Source organism: Notamacropus eugenii, chromosome 1 (assembly GCF_028372415.1).
Source record: "Notamacropus eugenii isolate mMacEug1 chromosome 1, mMacEug1.pri_v2, whole genome shotgun sequence".
NCBI lineage: Eukaryota > Metazoa > Chordata > Mammalia > Diprotodontia > Macropodidae > Notamacropus > Notamacropus eugenii.
Genome location: NC_092872.1, coordinates 722,857,918 through 722,879,133, shown reverse-complemented (window position 1 = coordinate 722,879,133; position 21,216 = coordinate 722,857,918). Strand labels below are relative to the sequence as shown.

The 21,216-nt window shown below is 39.5% G+C and overlaps 1 protein-coding gene across 3 annotated transcripts in view; it reads left to right on the top strand.

Moving 5' to 3' along the window:
• LOC140521617 (venom factor-like) overlaps positions 1–21,216 on the top strand; it is a 74,999-nt gene that overhangs the window by 16,986 nt on the left and 36,797 nt on the right. For all 3 annotated transcript variants that reach the window (XM_072636855.1, XM_072636854.1, XM_072636856.1), the window contains 14 exons: positions 1,044–1,164; positions 2,338–2,453; positions 4,809–4,955; positions 5,733–5,945; positions 6,115–6,318; positions 10,732–10,890; positions 11,837–11,966; positions 13,043–13,117; positions 13,706–13,909; positions 14,441–14,555; positions 14,787–14,872; positions 15,788–15,930; positions 16,746–16,958; positions 20,382–20,448. In XM_072636855.1, the coding sequence (XP_072492956.1) occupies positions 1,044–1,164; positions 2,338–2,453; positions 4,809–4,955; positions 5,733–5,945; positions 6,115–6,318; positions 10,732–10,890; positions 11,837–11,966; positions 13,043–13,117; positions 13,706–13,909; positions 14,441–14,555; positions 14,787–14,872; positions 15,788–15,930; positions 16,746–16,958; positions 20,382–20,448 (1,993 nt within the window). The remainder of the gene's footprint in view (positions 1–1,043; positions 1,165–2,337; positions 2,454–4,808; positions 4,956–5,732; positions 5,946–6,114; positions 6,319–10,731; positions 10,891–11,836; positions 11,967–13,042; positions 13,118–13,705; positions 13,910–14,440; positions 14,556–14,786; positions 14,873–15,787; positions 15,931–16,745; positions 16,959–20,381; positions 20,449–21,216) is intronic.

Sequence of the window (21,216 nt, the reverse complement as noted above, 5' to 3'; positions counted from 1 at the left end):
CTACCCCACCCTCTGTCTTCTCTTTTCCAAATTGAACAGTCCCATTTCCTTCAGTTGATCTTAAGACATTGACACCAGGTCATCCTAACTACCCACTTCTGGTTGCTCTATAGATTATCCATGTCCTTCTAAACAGTGGCACCAACAACTGAGCACAGAACCCCAAATGCTGTATGACAAGAGCAGTACACAGGACAAATATAACTGCTTTAATCTAGGACATTGTGCTCCCCACCCCTTAATATAGTTTAAGATTTCGTTAAAGCTGTTAAGCCCACAAATTGCCTCTACTTTGCATAGGAGTGTGAGGGGTTATATCCAGGAATTAGAAACCTTCCCTTAGTGAAATGTACTCATACTGGACCTAAGTTTCAAGGAAAATGGGAGGAAGGGCAATAATGGTAGGGGGCCTGATGTCCTGTCCCTGTGGGCAAGGAGCTCTCAGTTAGTAGGTGGCATAGTGGACAGAGTGGTGGACTTGAAATTAGAAAGATCTGAGTAACATATCCTGTCACAGTACATTTACTGTCTGGGCAAATCATTTAATCTTTGCAAGACTAATTTTTTTCCATCTGTAAAATGAGGAAAATAATAACACCTATGTCATAGGGTTCTGGTGAGGACCAAAAAAAGATGATTTATGTACTTCAAGTGCTATATAAATGTTAGTTATTAACAATAATAATAACCATCATTATTATGTAGTCCCAGTCCCCAAGCCCACTGGAATGGGACTTTTCTAATTTGTGAAGATCACAGTTTCCCACCTGTGTCAGGGACAGGGCAGAGTTGGGGAGAGTAGGGGAGAGAGAGTCCTAGATCTTACCTTGAAGTTCCTTGCAGTCTCTCATGTAGCAAGTCGAGGAAAGTGACATATTGGGAAATTGAGGACTCTCTTACTCTCATCCACTCTGTTCTATACCTTGACTCACCCACACATACAGAGTCATGGGGCATTGATCTCCACCAATCAGGAGAGATTCCCATACGAATGGCTGGATTACAATTGTCATTGCTGTTATTGTTACTGTCTACCATCCCAGATAGAAGACGGAGTGGGAACTGCCACCTTGGACAGAGCTATAGTGCAGCACCAGTTTGAAAATCTGAGCCAGATAGTGGGTCAATCTCTCTATGTCACCGTCACGGTGCTAACGGATTCTGGTGAGTAGAGTAGCTTCATCCTCCCTCTGTACTCAGTTCAAGCTAGAGACCAAGAGAGAACTTTCAACTACAACATAACATGACTTCAAGATTCCCTTGGTTTTTACTCATGATCCTCCTTTCTTCCCCTCTTCTGGACAGAAGTCATACTGAGAGTTTCAAGAAAACATATTGTTTTATAATTATATTTCAATATAATTGGTTTGCTTTGTATTCTTTTGTATTTTATTTTATGCATTTAAAACCGTGGTTGTGAGAAGGGATTCATAGGTTTTAATCATAATGTCACTAAAAGGGTCCATGACATAGAAGAGATAAAAAAATTCCTGATCTTTTTAAACCCCCATTTCTTTCTCATAAAAACAAAAACTTTTGTTTTTACTTCATTTTCATTTCCAAGAAAATATCACTCTTGAAGAGGAATCAATCCACTATAATAAAGGTAGCTAGGTATACAGTAAATAAAAAAAAATTGTTCTTGAGGTCAGGAAGACTTGAGTTCAAATCTCAACTCAGACACTAACTGTAGGGTCCTGGATAAGGCACTTAATCTCAGTCAGCCTCAGTTTTATTCACTGTAAAATGGGAAGAATAATAATAATATAACTAATGTTTATACAACACCCAGATACTATGCTAAATGCTTTACAATTATTATCTCACTGGATCTTTATAACAACCCTGGGAGGCAGATGCTATTATTATCCCCATTTTATGAGAAAACTGTGTGTGTGTATATGAGGTCAAATATGAGTCTTCCTAACTCTAGACCTGGCACTCCATGCACTGTACCACCTAGTTACCCCATATGTACAGTGCTTTGTAAACCTGTATAAATGTTAGTAATTCTTATTTATTATTAACTGTTATTATCATTATACTTACATTATGTTCAGTTTTGTTTTGTTCTTGTCATCACTATTCTTTTTATTTACTTTCAAACCTCCAATTTTTTATCAATGAGCTGAGGCTCAGTGGCAGTAGTAGCAGTATCTAGAATAGCACCTGGATTTCCTCTTGCCATTACATCATGATGATAAAAATAGAAGTTCCTTATGTGGAAATTTAACAAAGAAACCATATTTGGCCATTAAGCTCCCATGTTCACCTCAATTATTAAGTGTAAATACTTCATCAATGTTTGTTGACCTTTGTGTGTTCCCTTCCCTCTAGGAAGTGATATGGTTGAAGCAGAGAGAAGGGGCATTGCTATTGTGACATCCCCATATCAGATACACTTCACGAAAACATCCAAATACTTCAAGCCAGGGATGCCCTTTGAGTTCACGGTAATGCTAAAAACCATAGATGTGGGGATAAAACTTGGGAAAACTGGAAGAACAGGAAGGGAGAGAAGACCAAGAGTAAGAAGGAGTTGAGATTGTGGGGTAGAGAAAGAATAAGGAAGCCACCACCTTATAAAGTCAGGTCAATGGACTCAGGAACAACTTCCGTCCTTTTTACCTGCTCCTTTGAAACTCCTCTGCTCTGAGGACTCACATAATCGCAGAATTCCAGAGTGAGAAGAAGGGGGACCTTTGGGTTTCAGTAATCATCTAGTCTAACTCACAAATGAAGAAGAATTTCTTTTCCTACATAACCAACAATAAGTTATCCAATTCTATCCGTTGTTTGAAAACATGGGATTTGAAAGCTGGGATTGTTTCATACTATGTGTTTGTGTCTATATCACCTAGCACAGTGCTTGGTACACAGTGGGCTTAAAAAATGCTTGTTGATTAATTGATTGAAGAGATGCTCATCACAATTTGGATAGCTCTAATTATTAGAAAGTCTATTCTTAACATCAAGCCTATGTTGGCTTCTTTGAAGCTTCCACTGATTGCTCCTAGGTCTTTCCCTTGAGGCCAAAAAGGTCCAATCACTGTTGTGATTATTTGGATCACTTACTTAACATATGTCAGGAGAATTTTCCCAGCCAGGGAAGAGCCCTGATTGATTGGGCCAATGTGAAAACTGGAAGAATCTAAGTGGCAATAGGAATATAGGTCACTGAAACTTGGAAGATTTAACTGAGCCAGAAATCCAAGAACAGAAACGAGGTCAAGGTCCAAAAAATGGTTTTTATTCCAAAGTTTCCATTTATTTCTCTTCCAGCCACTCAACCTTTCTCAAACCAATGTATTCTATTTGATCCTAGAGCATAAGACAAGGAGCAATAGCACATTTTAAGCCAACTGAAGTAAACACTAACACCTCTGACAAGTAGTATTACTCCAAAGTGGAATGGGTTGCCTTGTGAGAATATATAGGTCCTCCTGTACTTGAGATCTTTAAACCACAGCAGGGTGATCCCCTATCTTGAAGGCTGCTGAGGTTTCCTGTTCAAGTACCCACTGAACAAGGTGGTCCCAGAGGCCTTTTCCAACCCTAAGATTCCGTGATTCAATGTGGGGAGGTAAGGGAAGGAGAATCCAGCAAATTCTCTCCTTTGACAAATTTACAAATAGCCTGAAGGTTTAGAAAGTGTAACTTTACTGAGAAATAACAACTAAAGAGCGGCAGTGTTGTGTGATTCAAAGACTTTGGGGTTGGAAGTCATGAATTCACATAATGGCTATGCTCCTTAGTAGAAGAAAGTAGGGACTACAGTGGATGAAGTACTGGAGTGAGAAAGACCTGCTTTCAAACCCAGCCTCAAATACTAATTGTGTGACTCTGGGTGAATCACTTGATGTCCCTTAGCTTTGGTTTCCTCATCTGCAAAATGGAGATAAATAATAGCCCTTACCTCCCAAAGTTATGAGGATAAAATGAGATATTTATAAAGTGATTTGCAAACCTTAAAGTGATATATGAATGCAAGCTATTGTGATCAGCCTGTACAACTCTAAACAAATAAGGATCCCTCTCTAAATCTATTACCTCATCTGGAAATGAAGTGTTAGAATGCTTACAGTACCTACATATAAAGCTCTTTGATAATTATAGAGAACCATGTAAATATGGGCCATTATTACTCTTAACAGCTATAGGAGCAGTGACAATGAGTTTGATGCTGATGATGATAAGCAAAGTAAAAAGATACAGGAAGAAAGAACTATGGAGTGCAGGCTTCTGTCTTGGTCTGGTTGTTAAACAGCCTAAATTCTAGTGTGTGAGATACTTGGAGGTAGTGCAGGTCTGTGGGGTCCTCAGCTTCTCCCAGATCCTACTTCTAATTCTACCTTCTACTGTCCAAGTAATTTTTCTCCCCAAATTGACCAAAACCCCTAGTTTAATTACAAGGGTATATTCCTCTCCAATCTTGTAGACTTATCAACAGAATAATAACTCATATTTTTTTCTTTTTAAAAAATTTTATTTTTAATTTATGGAATAAAACAAGCATTTCATAACATAATACAGTATCAAAGATTTTGCACATGAAACTGCAAATCTGCTACGCACAGCTTTCTATTACTTTCAATTATACAACAAAATGGTCATGTAAATTTCTTTTTTTATCATTCACATTTTTAATAACTTATGTGATGAATCAGAGGCAGGATTCAGATCTAAGTCTTCCTGACTCCTCCTCAAACTTTCATGCCAGTACAATACCCTCAGCGTCATCCCCTCAGCTCCAGCTGCTTAAGTTATCCATGCTCTGCCTCACCCTCCAATATTTCTTTTCCCCTTAGGTCTATGTGACTAACCCTGATGGCTCTCCTGCTGTAGAGGTCCCAGTTACAGTTGACTCTGTCCATGGCAGTGTAAAAACACTAGAAGATGGAAGGGCAAAACTGATCATCAACACTCCTGGGTACCAAACCACATTACCAGTACAAGTAAGAACCCCTCAAAGACTGGAGACCACTTTTCCTTCAGGAAGAGCCGAGTTTACTAACAGTTTTTTTGCCTTAGCCCTGGGTCACACAATCTGAGATTTGGAAGAGATATCTCCTGATTGTTGATGTGCTCAGTTTTCACCTCTACAGTCTAAGTTTAGGTTGATATGCCAGTCCCCTTGCTAAGGTGACTGTGGCAAAGTTCTTTGAGGTCATTTCTTGGAATCTACTGTCAACTACCAGTATTTAATTTGAAGAGGTATAGCACCCCAGGGAGAAGAATGGCCTCTGTATTCACAAATGGTGTCATAACTAGTTGTTCTTATGACTGAGACAAGTGCCATGAAATAAAAAAGATAAGATCAGTTGGCAGTACTAGAAGGGAGCAGCAACCAAGGGAACACTAGAAAGAGAAAAATGGGACCTCAGGACACAAATTCCAATTTGGGAGGAGGGGAGATCCAAGATGTTTTCCTTTGGGGTTAGAAGCAGAGACTCCAGGCTATTAGAGTGGGGAAGAGAGGGAAGAATCTCTTGGGGAGGAGATAGTAGAAAAGTTGGCCTGAGAAGCTGCTCCCTTTGGGTAGAATAAGTTGGAACTGATCATTCTTGCTAACTATGTGCTTAGCTTAGTATTTAAGAGGTCACAAGTGTTTTTAATCACCAATCAGTTTTGTCACCCTGGATCAAATTGACATTGAATATTGCTTAAAGTCATTCCTCTGTAGGGGCCACCTTGGTACGTAGTTTCAGTAACCATGTGAGTTTCCTTCCCAGGTGAGGACAGCAGATCCAAAACTCCCTCTTCATCGTCAGACAACTGCTACCATGGTGGCAAATGCTTACCAAACTTATAGAGGTTCTCAGAACTACCTTCACATCGGGGTTCCCTCCTCAGTAATCAATCCTGGAGATCACCTACACTTGCAGTTCGTGTTTAAGAATGACAACAACTATGTGCAGAACCAGATCCAGTATATCTCCTACTTGGTATGGACCCAGTATGTGATTGGGAAAGGGGGGCACCAGCAGCCAGGCCATACCACATAACTGGGGAATGGCAGCAATTCTGAGCCAAAGGATACTGAGGCAGCCACCAGATGTATGTCAGAAGGGACAGTCCTGCTCACCTATCCTTTTCCTTGTCTCCTGTATGCAGATCCTGAATCAGGGAAGAATAGTGAGACATGGCCGGCAGATTCGGAATCCAGGGCAAGCAATTGTATCCACGACCTTGGAAATTGGTTCAGACCTGATTCCATCCTTCCGAGTTGTGGCGTATTACCATGTTAGTCCATCAGGACAGAGAGAGATCGTGGCTGATTCTGTCTGGGTGGATGTGAAGGACACCTGCATTGGCTCAGTAAGTTGGTAATTCTACCCAGCATGTTTTGAGGAAACAAAAAGATATTTTATGCTGATATTCTTCTAAAGTCTCTATAATTTTGGAGAAGATGAATCATCTGTCTCTTCTTTGTAGAATCTCTTTCTACGTTCATGAGGAACCAAATTTTTTGGGGGGTCAAGGTTGGGGTGTTTTGAGGTCCCATAGGACCCCTTGTTATACTGGGGCAAATGAGATGCTCAAGTAATAGCTATCCCTTCGTGTGGATAGATTTCCCTCCAAACCCACTTTTCAGATTTTGAAGGAACCTCTATTTCATCATCTGCAAAATATCTTAAAGAATTGGACTAAATGTTTTTTAAGGTTCTTTTCAGATCCAAGTCTGTGATGCTATGATGCTATCCCAGGTAGCTAGGTGATGCAGTAGATAAAATGCTGGACCAGGAGTCAAGAAGACTTGTTAAAAAAATCCCACCTCAGACATGTTGCTAGTTAGTTGATAAAGTCAACCTGTTAGCTTCAACCATTTGTTTGGTTTTTACAGACTTTAAAGGTCTCTGTAAGAGCTATTACTGTTGATCCCCTTAGATTCATTCAGTTATTTAATGTATAGATCATCCCAGTCTAGGTGACCTATACATTGCATATTGAAAGAGCTGGAAAATAATGATTACAGAGCTAAGATCAGTGACTTTTGAACTACTGTGAAGAATGGGAAAGATACCATAGGTGTGGAGAACTACTGAAAGATGAAGAAATGCAGATTGGATGAGAGTAAAGTTAAGTAGATTTCTTGCTATGTTTGTCCTTCATTCTCAAAGGGGACCATGACATCAAGATGATGACATGACTTGCAGTTGACTTTGATTTGAGGAAGTTGTGCAAGATCACCAATCTCACTTTTTCTCCTGAACCATCTGGGCCCAATGGTCTGATATTCATCAGGATGACTCAGGAGAGAGAAATGGAAAAGCACAAAAACTTATAGTTTATACAGAAGACTCGGGCTTCTATATCTTGATTACTTTTCTCAAAAATAAAAAAAACTACTACAACTTGTTCAACTATTTTGCAATTGATGGGCATCCCCTCAATTTCTAATATTTTGCCACCATGAAAAGAATTGCTATAAATATTTTTGCACATGCAAGTCATTTCCCCTTTTTTATGATCTCTTTGGAATACAGTCCTAATAGTTGGGGTTTTTGTTTTAAATAGATTTTATTTTTTCCCATAATTACACTTCAAGAAAATTTTTAGCATTTATTTTTACAAGATTTTGAGTTCCAAATTTTTCTTCCTGCTATCACATAAAACATATTTATATATTCATTTTGGTTGTGGAAGTAGAAACAGATCTAAAGTAAAAAGAAACATGAGAAAGAATAAAGTGAAAAAATATTCTTCAATCTGCATTCAGAGTACATCAGTTCTTTATCTGAATATGGATGCTGAGTCATTCATAGTTGATCATCACATGATGTTGCTGATCCTGTGTACAGTGTTTTCCTGGTTCTGCTCATTTCACTTTGCATCTTTGTACAAGTCTTTCCAGGTTTTCCTTTACTCTCTTCTCTATTTTGTGTGTTTATGGGAAGCAACATATTGTAGGATACTAGTTTTTGATCCACTCTGCTATTCATTTCTGTTTTATGGGATGTTTCGTCATATTCACATGCATTATTATGATTACTACCTGTGTATTTCCCTCCATCCTATTCTTCCTCCTGTTTCTCCTCTTTCTCCTTTCACCATTTCCCACATCACCAATGCTTTGTTTCTGTCTACCCCCTCCCCTGATCTGCCCTCCCTTCTGTCAGTCCCCACCCCAACCCCCTTTGTTAAATCTCCTCCCCTCCTAATTCCCTATGGGAAGACAGATTTCTATATTCATCTGATTGTGTATATTACTCCTTCTTTGGCCCAAGACTACTGTGTCTTGTGTACCTAATCTATTTCACTGATCCACCACTTTATTTCTTAGCCAGTACCAAATAGTTTTGATGCTTACTGCTTTATAATATAGTTTGAGATCTGGTATTCCTAGGCCACCTTCCTTTGCATTTTTTAAATTAATTACCTTAATATTATTGACCTTTTCTCCTCCAGATGAATTTTGGTGTTATTTTTTCTAGCTCTATAAAATATTTTTTTTGCATTTTACTCAATACAGCACTGAATAAGTAAATTAGTTTAGGCAAAATTGTCATTTTTATTATATTAGCTCAACCTACACATGAGCAATTGATTGTTTTCCAATTGTATAGATCTGACTGGATTTGTGTGAAAAATGTTTTGTAATTGTATCCATAGAGTTCCTGGGTTTTTCTTGGCAGATAGACTTCAGAGTATTTTATATTGTTTACAGTTCTTTTAAATAGAATTTCTCTTTCTATCTCTTGTTGCTGGACTTTATTATACATATGAAGAAATGCTGATGATTTGTGTGGGTTTATTTTATATCCTACAACTTTACTAAAGTTAATTATTTCAAGTAGTTTTTAAGTTGACTCTCTAGGGTTCTCTAAACATACTATCCTCTCATCTGCAAGAAGCAATTGTTTTGTTTCCTTACTGCCTATTCTAATTCCTTCCTTTTCTTTTTCTTCTCTTATTACTATAGCTAACATTTCTAATACTATATTCAATAATAGTAGTGATAATGGGCATCCTTGCTTCACTCCTGATCTTATTGGAAAGTCTATCCCCATTACGGATAATGCTTGCTGATGCTTTTAGATAATGCTTAACAGTTTAAGGAAAGCCCTTTATTCCCTTGCTCCACATCAGGATCTTCTGACCATGGTGGCTACTCAAACAGAGGGACACATTTTAACTCCCATATATCTATTCCAACAATGGGCTGGGATTAAATACAGAATGATTACTAATCAAGAAATCCAATGAGAAACCCAAAGTGATTGACCAACATGTACTTTTTGTTAAAAATGTTATTACTTGGCACTGGCAAAAACACAAACAGTATTCTCTAATTGTCACTGAAAAAACTCTCCTTGGCTCCTATGCTTTCCAGATGAAGATCCTTGAGCTTTTTCCTTGCTGTTGATTTTTATCACTAAGTCTCATGACAAACTCATGTAGCAAATTGCCCATTTCAAACTCTAGGCAAAGTTGAAAATTGCACCCATGATTTCCAGTGGAGTGTGTGATTCTTCCAAAACATATGTAACTTGAACTTACCATAAAATAAATATCTACTTGATTTTCCTAAACCATAGATCCGACCATGTCACTCTGCTACTCAATAAGCTCCGCTAATTCCATATCACCTCTAGGGTCAAATACAAACTCTTCCATTTGGCATTTAAAGCCCCTTACCTCCTTGCTCCCATCTACCTTCATAGCCTTGTGTAGCAGTAAGCACCCTGGCATACACAGAAGGGCCTGATGCTGCTGATCTGCTTTTCTAAAGGGAAAGCAATTTTTGAGGGGTCAACAATCACTTTAATCAAACACATCTACCAACAGAGAAAATACAAGCAGGACCAACAGACAGGGCTTCCAACTGTCTGACCATAGGCAATACATACATCATTACCAGAGACAGAAGCACCAACATCTGGGTTTTTAAAGCCCAGGGACCTTCTTAAAATGGCTGCCCAGAGTCTCATCTAAACCCCAAAGCAAAACCTTATCTCAGAGTATATATATTCTTTTCAGAGCCAGAGGGTGAGACCCCTTGTGACTCAGGGCCTCATTAGCCATAAACAAAAGGGATGTGTCTTCATAGGAAACAATCCTCCTCTAATCAAACCTCCCTCAATAGCCCCACCTGAGGCCTATCAATGGGCAGGGAAGATTTTTAACTCCCATTACACCTTGTTTTCTATTGCTGCTCATCACACATTCTTCAATCAGGAAAAACTGACCTATACCTGTTGTTCACACATTTCCCATCTCTGTGCCTTTGCCCAAGCCACTCTTAAAACCTGGAATGCACTGCTTCCTAAAATCTGCCTCTTAGATCCCTAGAGAACTTCAAAGTTTAGCTCAAATGCATTTTTCTATACATGGCCTTTCCTGATCTATCCCACTACTTGTGACCCCCCCCTACTCATTTACCTAGTATTTATTTTGTATAAGCTTATATGTTTAGATATTTTTTTCTCTCAATAAAAGTTGAATTACGTGATAGAAAGGACTGGTTCTTTTATGTCTTTGCATACCCAACACCAAGGAAAATCTGTTGATTGAATGAATTATACTATATCCATAATTATATATGCCATAGGAATGCAATTTTTAAAAAGAAAGAACATATTTGTTTACCAAAAAAACAGAACTCTGTATTATAAAATTCCTATCATTTTATTCCTTCCCTATCTGTCTTTTATGACCTATGTGATATCTTGTCTACTGAGTCACAGCCCTTGCTTAGACACTCCATTCGTGCCCCTGTCTCTTCAACAGCTGGTAGTAAAAGGAGCAACTCCAGATGATGACAATGTCCATGAACCAGGGGCTTCCATGGAACTGAAATTAGAAGGTGACCCAGGGGCTTCTGTGGCCTTAGTGATTGTCGACAAAGGTGTCTATGTCCTGAACAAGAAGAGATTCACCCAAAGCAAGGTAGGTGTAAAGTTCACTGGCTGGATAATTAGAGGTACTGGATTCAAATCTCACTTCTTATTCTCCTGCATGTGTGTCTTTAGGTTTCCTTGGTCCTCAATTTTCTCTGAAACTATGGATTTAAACCAAATGACTTACAAATTCCCTTTCAGCTTTAGAGCTATCTTCCCAAGGTAATGGTAAGAATAATTCTTTGCCATTGCCCATCATCCCTTAGAGTGATAAACCTAACTAGTTCCAACCTCATTCTGAAAGTGATGCTTATGTCTTACCAGGGAAGGATGATTCTTTCCCCCAGTTTCATGAATTCATCCCAGGGAAACTTTAAATCTAAAAAGGGCTGGAATGATTTTATGGGATAGAGACCTTCATGAGCCTAAATTTTGGCCTCTGACCTCTGAAGACTTGTGATCACCGCAGCTCATGGCCAGAGCTCCATAAGAGGTCACAGCAACTAAGCCACAAAAAGTAGACTTTTTTAAAGGAGGAGATGACATGGGTCTGTCCATGACATGCCCTCTTGTCCAGTTTTGTTTCCAGTCATCTCCTCTCATCTAATGTAATTCCTATATCCAGTGGAATGTAGTAACCATAAATTATAGAATGACCACCAATCAATCAACAAATGTTAAGATCCTACTGTATGTCAGGCTGAGGGCTATCTTTCCTATTTTGGCTTTAGTGTGTGCTTCACTGTGTCCTGTCAAGCACTAAGCCCACAAGCCAGAATTCTCTTGGATAACTGGATTGAATATCTGTCTTTTTCTGTTGTCATCAAAGCAAGGCCCTTTTCACAAGCAGATCCATGGAATGCAGCTCTCTTAGGTCTTTGAGATACTTGAGGATTTATATATCTATGAGAAAGATTTGCTATCCTCAACTACCCCATAATGGTGTGTGTGTGTGTGTGTGTGTGTGTGTGTGTGTGTGTGTGTGTTTTCCTCAGGTCTGGAACACTATAGAGGAAGGAGACCTGGGCTGTAGCCCAGGTGGTGGTGAAAATGCCGTTAAAGTGTTTACAGATGCAGGGTTGAGCCTGAAGACAACTATGGGAACAGAAACTCCTCTGAAGACAGGTGGGTGTCAGGGATATGGTTCAGGATTAGACCAAGAGTCTTTTTCTGGCTGAGCAAGTAATGGGATGATCCTTATAAACAGCCTATCTGAAGACATCTGTAATGATGTTGTTTTCAGGAGGATATATAAAAGATAAGGGCAGCTAGGTGGCATAGTGCATAGAGTGCCTGTCCTAAAGTCAGGAAAACCTGAGTTCAAATTTGGCCTCAGACACTTACTAGCCGTATGAACCTGGGCAAGTCATTTCATGCTGTTTCTTCATCTGTAAAATGAACTGTAGAAGGAAATGGCAAACCACTCCAGTGGTTTTGCCAAGATAACCCCAAATGGGGTCTTGGAGACTCAGACATGACTGAATAACTGAAAAACAACAGCAATGTGAAAGAGAAGCTAACTCTTTAGCACCCTGGAGAGTGCAATTTCTGAGAAAGAAGAAATTGAAAGACTTACATCTAAGTAAAAATTCCAAGGAGAGAAATCCTGAAAGATGGTTTTCTTGGGAAATAGGAAGGAGAAAGGGTCAGAGGGGTATCTAAGGAGTAAGTGCAGAGTAGAATAGAACAAAGAAAAATAGAGTGATAGACACATACAATATAAAAATGAAGAATATATATATTATATATATATACAGAATATAAAGAAAAAAGGAAAATATACTAAGACAAATATAAAATACCACCTAAGATGCTTACTTGAGCAAGTTGCTTAATCAGCCTAGACCTTGATGTCCTAATTTGTAGAAATGAAAGAGTTGGATTTGGTGGTCACTAAGATCCCTTCCCATTCTAAATGTATGAACCTATGAATATTTAAAGAAAAGCAATTTAGTTCATTTTATACACAAGGAAACCAAGGTCTATAGGGGTTGTGACCAAGTTGATCAGTGGCAAGGTTAAGATGATGATTGTTCTCTCAAGGCCCTGGTTAAGTCCTTAAACTTTTCTGACTGCTCTCAACAGTGCAAAATTTCCCTTCTCTGAAGAGCTTAAGCAATTAATATTTGTTTCGTTTCTCTGGAACAAGATTTCCAGGAACATGAGAGAAACATAGTTCTTGGATGTGTTTTTCTATTTAGAACTGGCATGCGAACCATCAGAAAAACATCGCCGTCAAAGATCCTTACAACTCATGGAAGGAAAAGCCTCTCAAGGTGGAAGGACTGGGTGGGAAATAGAGGGGAAGGGAGAGAAGAGATTGTATAGATTGAGGGATTAGATTTGGACTGGGTTTAGAGCTGTCTGTCTCCCAAAGGTCCTAGTACCTGGAGGCAGTGGGTCAGGGAAGACAATTCAGGTTTATCTCTGCCCAGTCAGGCAGGCAGGCAACAAGCATCGATTTGTCATGTACTATGTACCACTTGCTTTCCCTTCATTCTGAGGATTGACAACTCCTAGAGTTTTGAAGCCATTTTGGGGTTACTCAATAGTTGATTGGCCTCAGTTATTTCACAAAGGGCTGTTTGTAATAGTGTAGGAAAATTATGCTTATGCCAGCCCCATATTGTCAAGGATTGTGTCTGTGTGTCTCTTCCTATCCCTAGCATTTAGCACTATGCCTCGCACATAAACAAATGTTTAAAATATATCTGTTGACTGACCAACTATGCTGCCATGGGGAAAAGAAATCCATGAGGGGACGGATCTCAGACAAAAGAAAGCAGAGCATTGTGGTGCTAGAGATTTGGGGCATGGAGTCTGATGTCCAGTAGGGGTTAACATAAGAGTCTGGCCCTGGGCAGTATCTAAATACAAGGATCAGGAGCAGAGGCGCTGCTGTGAGCATGGAATGCACAGGAACCCCATGGACTACAGCTGTGAGAAGAGGATCTCCTATATTGTGGAGGGGAGTAAGGCATGCAAAGAAGCCTTCTTGAACTGCTGCCACCATATCCAGGACCTGAGAGACAAGCTCCAGCGTCCAGATGACCTCATTTTAGCCAGAAGTATGTACCAGTGAAGCAGAAAGGGTAAGGTGCATGTACAGGTGGTGGTGTAGAGGTCCAGCACTGAACAAATAGACCGTTAGGGATCCTAGCCCCAGACTCAAAGGTTGACAACTGATGAAGAGAAAGACTTCCTGGACAGGGCATATAGCTGGGCGGGGAGAAGTACCTTGGTCTGATGTCTCAGTAAAGAGAAGTTTAGTGAAATGAACCCAGGACTAGGAGGGAAATGCCAGGAGACCTGTCCAATTCTGCCTATAACTTAGAGTGAAACTTTAGGAGAATCGCTGTCCCTTTCTGAAATTCATCTCCAAAATGAATGGATTGCACTAAATGTTCCTTAAGGTCCCTTCAGAGCCCTGGGGGCTGGAGAGAAAGAAGGACCAGTAGGGTTAGAGGGGTAGGCAGTGGTGCTAGGAAGGAAGAGGAGTTAATGGACTTGTAGAGGTAGTGTTAGACAGAGAGGGGACATGTTCATCAGTAGAAGGTTTGGAATTTCACTTGCTCATCTTGATCTGTCCTGGGTCCTAGATGATTGGGAGGATGACATATTTCCTGAGGAAGACATTGTCTCCAGGAGTCATTTTCCAGAGAGCTGGCTTTGGCGTGTGGAAGAGTTGACCATAAACCCCAAGAAGAATGACAAGTAAGAGGCTGCACATCTTCCCTTCCTTCCCCTTCTGAGAGGGCCCTCCCAACTCCAAGCACATAATACTGCCTTTACGTCCCTATTCCATACCCCATAGCACTCAGAACAATGTTGGATTCAAGAACCGTTCAGTGGGTGGTTAGAGATGATATAGGAACCAATATGTAGTGTACTGGGACTCCTTCAGCCTCCTTTCTCTGAAGGCCCTGATCTTTTTCCATTTCCCAGACTTGCATCAAAAACTATCCCTATATATCTGAAGGACTCCATCACCACCTGGGAAGTGTTGGCTATCAGTGTCTCCAAGACTAAAGGTAAGGGACAGTGCATGAAGGAAGTGGAATTGTTGGGATTCCATGAGGTGGGAGTATAAGACCACATACTATATTGTAAGGAGAGTAGAATTAGATTCTGTCTCCCTGACATGATGTCTTGTGAACTTCCCAGGGCCTAGAAAATTCGTTACTGACATATGAGGTTACTCAGACTTCCCAATGAGAGACAGACACAGACACAGACCACAGGGAAAGAGACAGACGGAGATGGAAACAGAGACAGAGACAGAGAGAGACAAAGAGAGACAGAATTGGTGAGAAAAATAAGAGAGGGGAGGAAGAGAAAGAAAATGAGAGATGAAGGGAAGGAGTGAAGGCGAGAGACAGAAGAAGAAAAGGAAAGGAAGAGGGGTGGAATATTGGATGCTGGCATTTGTTCTTCTGGCCCCTAGAAAGGGTCTATAAGGAAAGTGAAGAGTAATATTTCTGCCTGCTTCTCTGGCCTTATAGGAAAAGAGAATACAAAAAGAGGGAATAAAGAGACAACTCAGAAAACACGTGTCCTTTGCACACTGCTTCCACTCTAGTCAGGTCCCATGTAATTACCTCCCTTTCTTGCTAAAACCAGATCTTTAATACTCCCGAAGATCAGACTCAACCAAAAACCTTCTGTATTCTAAGCTCTATGTAGGTTCTGAGGACCATTGTCCTTCCCTACTTTTCAAGGCACAAGTTCATTTTATATCAAGGAGGATTTCAAAGAAGTGTGTCTCCTTTACCTAGTGGCTGTCTTCTCTGAAATTTATTGTTCTGGTAAAGGCTGAGCTGGGGAAGGATAAGTTATTAGAGCCTCTATCCTGAATGGCTGGAAGGTGAAGATGTGTCAGTTTAATGCTGTATGGCCAAGGATGATGGAGCAAACAAGCTCCTGGTACTCATTCTCTTGCTTGGCAGGGATCTGTGTAGCTTCCCCTTATGAGATCACTGTGATGAAGGATTTTTTCATTGACTTGAAGCTGCCTTATTCTGCGGTTCGTAATGAACAGGTGGAGATCCGAGCTGTGCTATATAACTACAATAAAAGACATCCTATTAGGGTGAGATTCCTTCCTCCAGCTATTCTTTCCTCTGTCTCCCACCTCTATCTGACCCTATTCTTCTCTATTCTATGTGCTTTGTGGATGCTTTCCTCACTGGGGTACCCAGGGATTAGCATCTGCCCCTCATCATGCTCTATTCTGATATATATATACATACACACACACACACACATATATATATATATGTATATATGTATATATATACATATATATATATATCAGGAAGCTAATTATACAGAGAATTATACAGAGCATGGGCAAGTCATTGACTCACTATATGAGGAGTCAGGATTCCTAGGTTCTAGTGCTGAATCCACCATTAAATAATTGTGTATGACTTTGAACAAATCACTTCATTTCTCTGGGACTCAGTTTCCCCATAAGGAAAATGAAGAAGTTTGATTAGAAGGCATAAATTCCATTCCAGCTCTACATAACTTTGTACAAATGCCTTAATTTCCCTGGGTCTCAATTTCCTGACCTGTAAAATAAAGAGATTTGCTTAGGCAATATCTATGGTCCCTTCCAGAGCTAAGATTTTGTGATACTATAACTAATCTTGTTTTCTCTCCACTCTACCTCTTACACCTTACTACCTCATTAAGGATCATGTAGGAAGGATAAGTACTGCCTAGGATCAATTGGTGAGATTATTTTCCTGGGGGAAACCTACTCCTGAGAAATAGCTCAGCAATTCGTTTAAACAAAGATTCCTTTCTTTCAACCTGGGGTCATACCACAATGTCTCAACCACCCTCTTTGCCTTTTGGGCATCTTCTCCTCATACCTCTTATGTATTTGTCATATTCCAGGTCCGTGTGGAACTTTTGTACAACCCTGCATTCTGTAGCTCCTCTACTGCCAACAGACGATATCGACAAACCCTGAGTATTGAGCCTAGTTCCTCCCGTGTGGTACCATTAGTCATTGTCCCTTTGGTGCTGGGATTGCATGACATTGAAGTGAAGGCAGCTGTCTGGGGTGCTTATGTGGCAGATGGAATAAAGAAAAAACTGAAGGTTGTGGTGAGTTCCAGCCTCCTTCCACGAGAGAACAGATGCTGTCAGTAAAACACATTCCTTGATCAACATTTTCCTCCTTCTTCCTTCCTTTTCCCTTTCCTTGGTGGTATACATATTGCCCCCAGAAGGAAGCCAACTAAGGGTAGGATTCATTTGAGAATGTGATAATGGAGCACAGAAGACCTGAAATTAAAAATTTAGTCATTCATTTCGTTCCAAGGTCTGGCAAGTTTTATTCTCTTCTCATTCTAAAATGGTCACTTTCCCCTAAGATTCCCATTAGTTCTACTTCAGCAACCAGTTTCTTCTTCTTGGTAAGAATCAGTCTCCTGAAGGGGGTAAAGAATCTGGAGTAAATGACTTAAAATCTAGGAATTAAGGGCTCTTGGCCTAGGATTGAGTATATTTAATGAATGATGGTAAAGTTGAATTTTCCTCATCTTGCACATGTAATTCAAAGTATTTTAGACTAAAAAGGAAGGAAAACAAAAAAAAGTACCTGTGTATAGCCTCTAAGCTATAGGTAAGGAGTAACTATAATATAGACAAAAGAATCGCAGAAGTTCACAGAATCAAAGAAAAGAGACCCACTAAAATATGGAATCTCCAATGTCTATACACAAGTCTGAAGTATGAAATAATGTGAACTAGAACTCCTAAGTCAAGGAGGCAAATTTGACCAAACAGGTATCACTAAAATTTGATGAGATGAAACTTTTAACTTGAATTGAAATCTGAAAGGGTATACCGTATTTGAAAGGATAGGTAAACGGGGATTAAGTGGTTTAGTGTATCAAGAACCATTGTGCATTAAACAAATATATTCTCTTAACAAATGCAGAAAGTTAGAGAGAAGAGCCTTTGGGTGAAAATTAACTAAGGTGGAAATATAAGTATATTATCATCAAAGTCTACTACAAACCATCTGGATGGAAATGGGAAATAGATTAGGATTTCAGGAAGTAGAGCACAAGTTTGGCTCAATAGTGAGATAGTAGTGACAGGAAATGGCAATTTTCCACACTTCTTGTGGAACTCTTTCTATTCCAAAATCAGATTAGCTAACCGTTTCTTGATTTGCCTTAATTTCAGCCTTCAAAGAAGAGGAAACCATGAAATAGAAGCCCAGACTTGTATTCTGGGCTCAATTCTTACCAACAAGGAATAGAGAGTTGCTAAAGTAGAAATATTAGGAAGGTTGGGAGGAAGTGACCAGTTTAGAATTTATACTAGATAAGGAAAGGAAAGTTTATCATAATCCAACATGCACCCTACATTTCAAGGAAGCAAATTAAAAGGATACAGAAAATGACAGGAGAAGCCAGTGTAAATGGGATGAGAAGTTCTTGGGAATTAAACTTTGAAAAAATGAAAATTATTGGGATAATGAAAAGGAAGTGTGCCTCCTGAGATAAATGTGGATTCACAAGGAACTTAGATGAACTTCAAATATGAAGACAGGGAAGCAAGGACAAATAATGGATGATGGATAAAAAAGTGTGCCAAGGTCATATATGCAGTAAAAAAAAAAAAAAAAAGTTGCCAAAGCTTTCAGATAGGCTGAGGTTGGGGAAAAATGCTAAGAAGAACAAAATGGAGGAGGGGAGGTTAAACTATTAGTGTGGAATGGTGAAAAGAGCTGTAGACTTGGATTTCAAAAGTCTTGAGTTTATCAAATCGTGTCTCTGGCATTTCTAGCTGTTTGACCAAGGACAATCTCAGACCATTTTATAAGACCTACCTACTAACTTATAGAAGGGTGTTGCTTAGGATAGATGGTATGAACATAACAAGTAAAAGGGAAAAGTGAAGCTATTCAGCTCATTAGTTTTTCTACCAAAGAGAATAATCTTTGAGCTGGAAAAAGCAGAACAGTAATAGCTAATAGGAGATTGAAATCCTAAATAAATAAGGGAACACCTATCTGTCCCTGATACATTTAAGTCACCAGGCTCAAATTAAGTATAACTGAAAAAATTGGCAGATCTAACTCCTGAGCCATGGTCAGATCGAAAGAATAGGAAAGGTACTTGCATGACTCAAGAAAGGAAATGACTGGCCCAGTTTTCAAAAGAGGAAAGTGTGGCATATGCAAACTGTAAACTGACTTCATTTTCTGGAAAATTTCAGTGGTGTATTATTAAACATGTCCTGGGCCAGACAGTGAATTTAGAATCTGAGACACACGGAGTCCATCTAACATTTAACTAAAGGCTCACTTAGCAGTAGTGTAGAAGGTAGATTTAGCAAGGATACAGCATTGATTCTGTTGGGTGCATTTCCCCTCTGCCTCTATATTTACCCCGAAGGTGTGCCCCAGTTATCAAAATGTAGCAAACCTGAGGATCAATCATCTCCTCCTGTGGTGAGTTTATCCTTCGAGGACAAGGAAGCCTAATTGATGGTTCAGCCTTAGTCCCTTGAACCAAGAAAGTCTCAATTATGACTTGACTGACTTTTTAGGGGGAAAACTAACCTAGCCTATAGTTAATAGTGATTACTTCTATCACATCCCACCCCTGGGTGGTAAGTTGCTAAATACCCTATAGAGAACCTTCCACCATCTAAATAGCCTTAGAGCTCTAACTGGACTCTCCTCAGGGATAAATAAACCATGGTGTAGGAAGAACTGGAGAAATATTTCAGATTTTTTTAAAACAATAGAAAGGCACCCAAAAAGACAATAATGTAAGAGCTCCCAGTAGAAATAAAATGCTTAGGTGACCAAATATGGAGAAAAATTAAGAAAACCTATCTCAGCCTTCATCTCCACCCTTTGGAAGGATCACATCTCAGATTTTAGAGATCTGGTCCAGGCAGTCTAAATAGGCAGTGTTTGAGGAAGTTCATAATGGAATAAGCAAGAACATCATCATGTTTGTCAGAACCACATCAACGATGATATTTCTGGTGTAATCACTATTTTTCAATCTCAGGTCAGGGTTATCTCCATTAAGGTAACTGGAGTCATTGATCTCTTGAATGCAAATTATCCTGGGGCAAGAATTGATACTGAGACTCATCTCATTCCACCATCTACTCAATGTTCCCTAGACCACCAACTAAAATCCTTCCTCTCATAGTAATCCCATTGAGGGAGAAGAATACCAGACCTTTTCTCCTGTGACACCCTCTGACTAAGAAGGATTTATCTGTTGACATCAGGTACTGTAGCAATCTGGAAAGAAGTATCAGTTTGCAGTAAATGGAAGGCTATAGTGGGCCTGTCCATGCTGCTGCTCATGGTCTCTACACCATTATGAGAACCCTGTAAACACACTTGGTTTTCTTTTCTTCTCCCTTGAAAATGCAGTAAAATCCTTGAGGGCAGAGAGTATTCCATTTTTAAATCTAATTATTTTCAGTGCCTAGCATAGTACATTTGTTTAAATTGAATTTGAATTTTCTGGTTTTGTCTTTTTTCAGCCTGAGGGAATTAGAGTCAAGCAGACTGTGATGAATGTTTTCTTGGATCCAGCTGAGAAGGGAGAAGGTGTGGTGAGAATATGGAGTTCACAGATCGTTATCCTTACAACTCTTCACAAATCCCCTCATCCCGATATTGCATTAGCACTTAGCACAATGTCTGGCACATAGTGGGTGGTTAATAAGTATTTAGTTATTGATAGTGCATACATACATACGCCACTGTGTGGTGTAGTGGATAGAGAACTGGACTTGGAATTAGGAAGACCTGATTTTGAATCCTGCCTCAGACGCTTAGTAACTTTGTGATCCTAGGAAAGTCACTTAGCCTTTCCTAGCCTCCATTTCCTTATCTTTAAAATAGCAGCTACCTCTCAGGGTTGTAGAGAGGATCAAATTAAATGACATATGTTAAACACTTTGCAAATCTCTATAAATATTAGCCATTATTACAAATATCCTTCAATAGTTCTTTGATACATCCATAATTTCAAAATACATATTCCATACATGGTGCAAATATCAACCCATCTACCCTTTCTTGTCCTGTGCTTTTCCCATCTATGATCTCCCATAGATCTTCTTTAGAGAATTTATCCAGCTTCCTGGAGTGTTCTCTTTGGGTCTTTCAATATCTCATAGGTTTGAAAACTCTAAAGGACTATAAAAAAGTAATATGAAATTATTGAAATAACAAAGCATATTTGGGAGCCATTCCTGCAAGGGAGGAAAAGAGAGCAAATGAGGTAAAACTAGAGAAGACAGTCAAGAGTGTGTGGGAGCAAAGAGCAGGGGACATCCAAGGGTTTAAGGTTTTTAATCATTGTGTTCATTT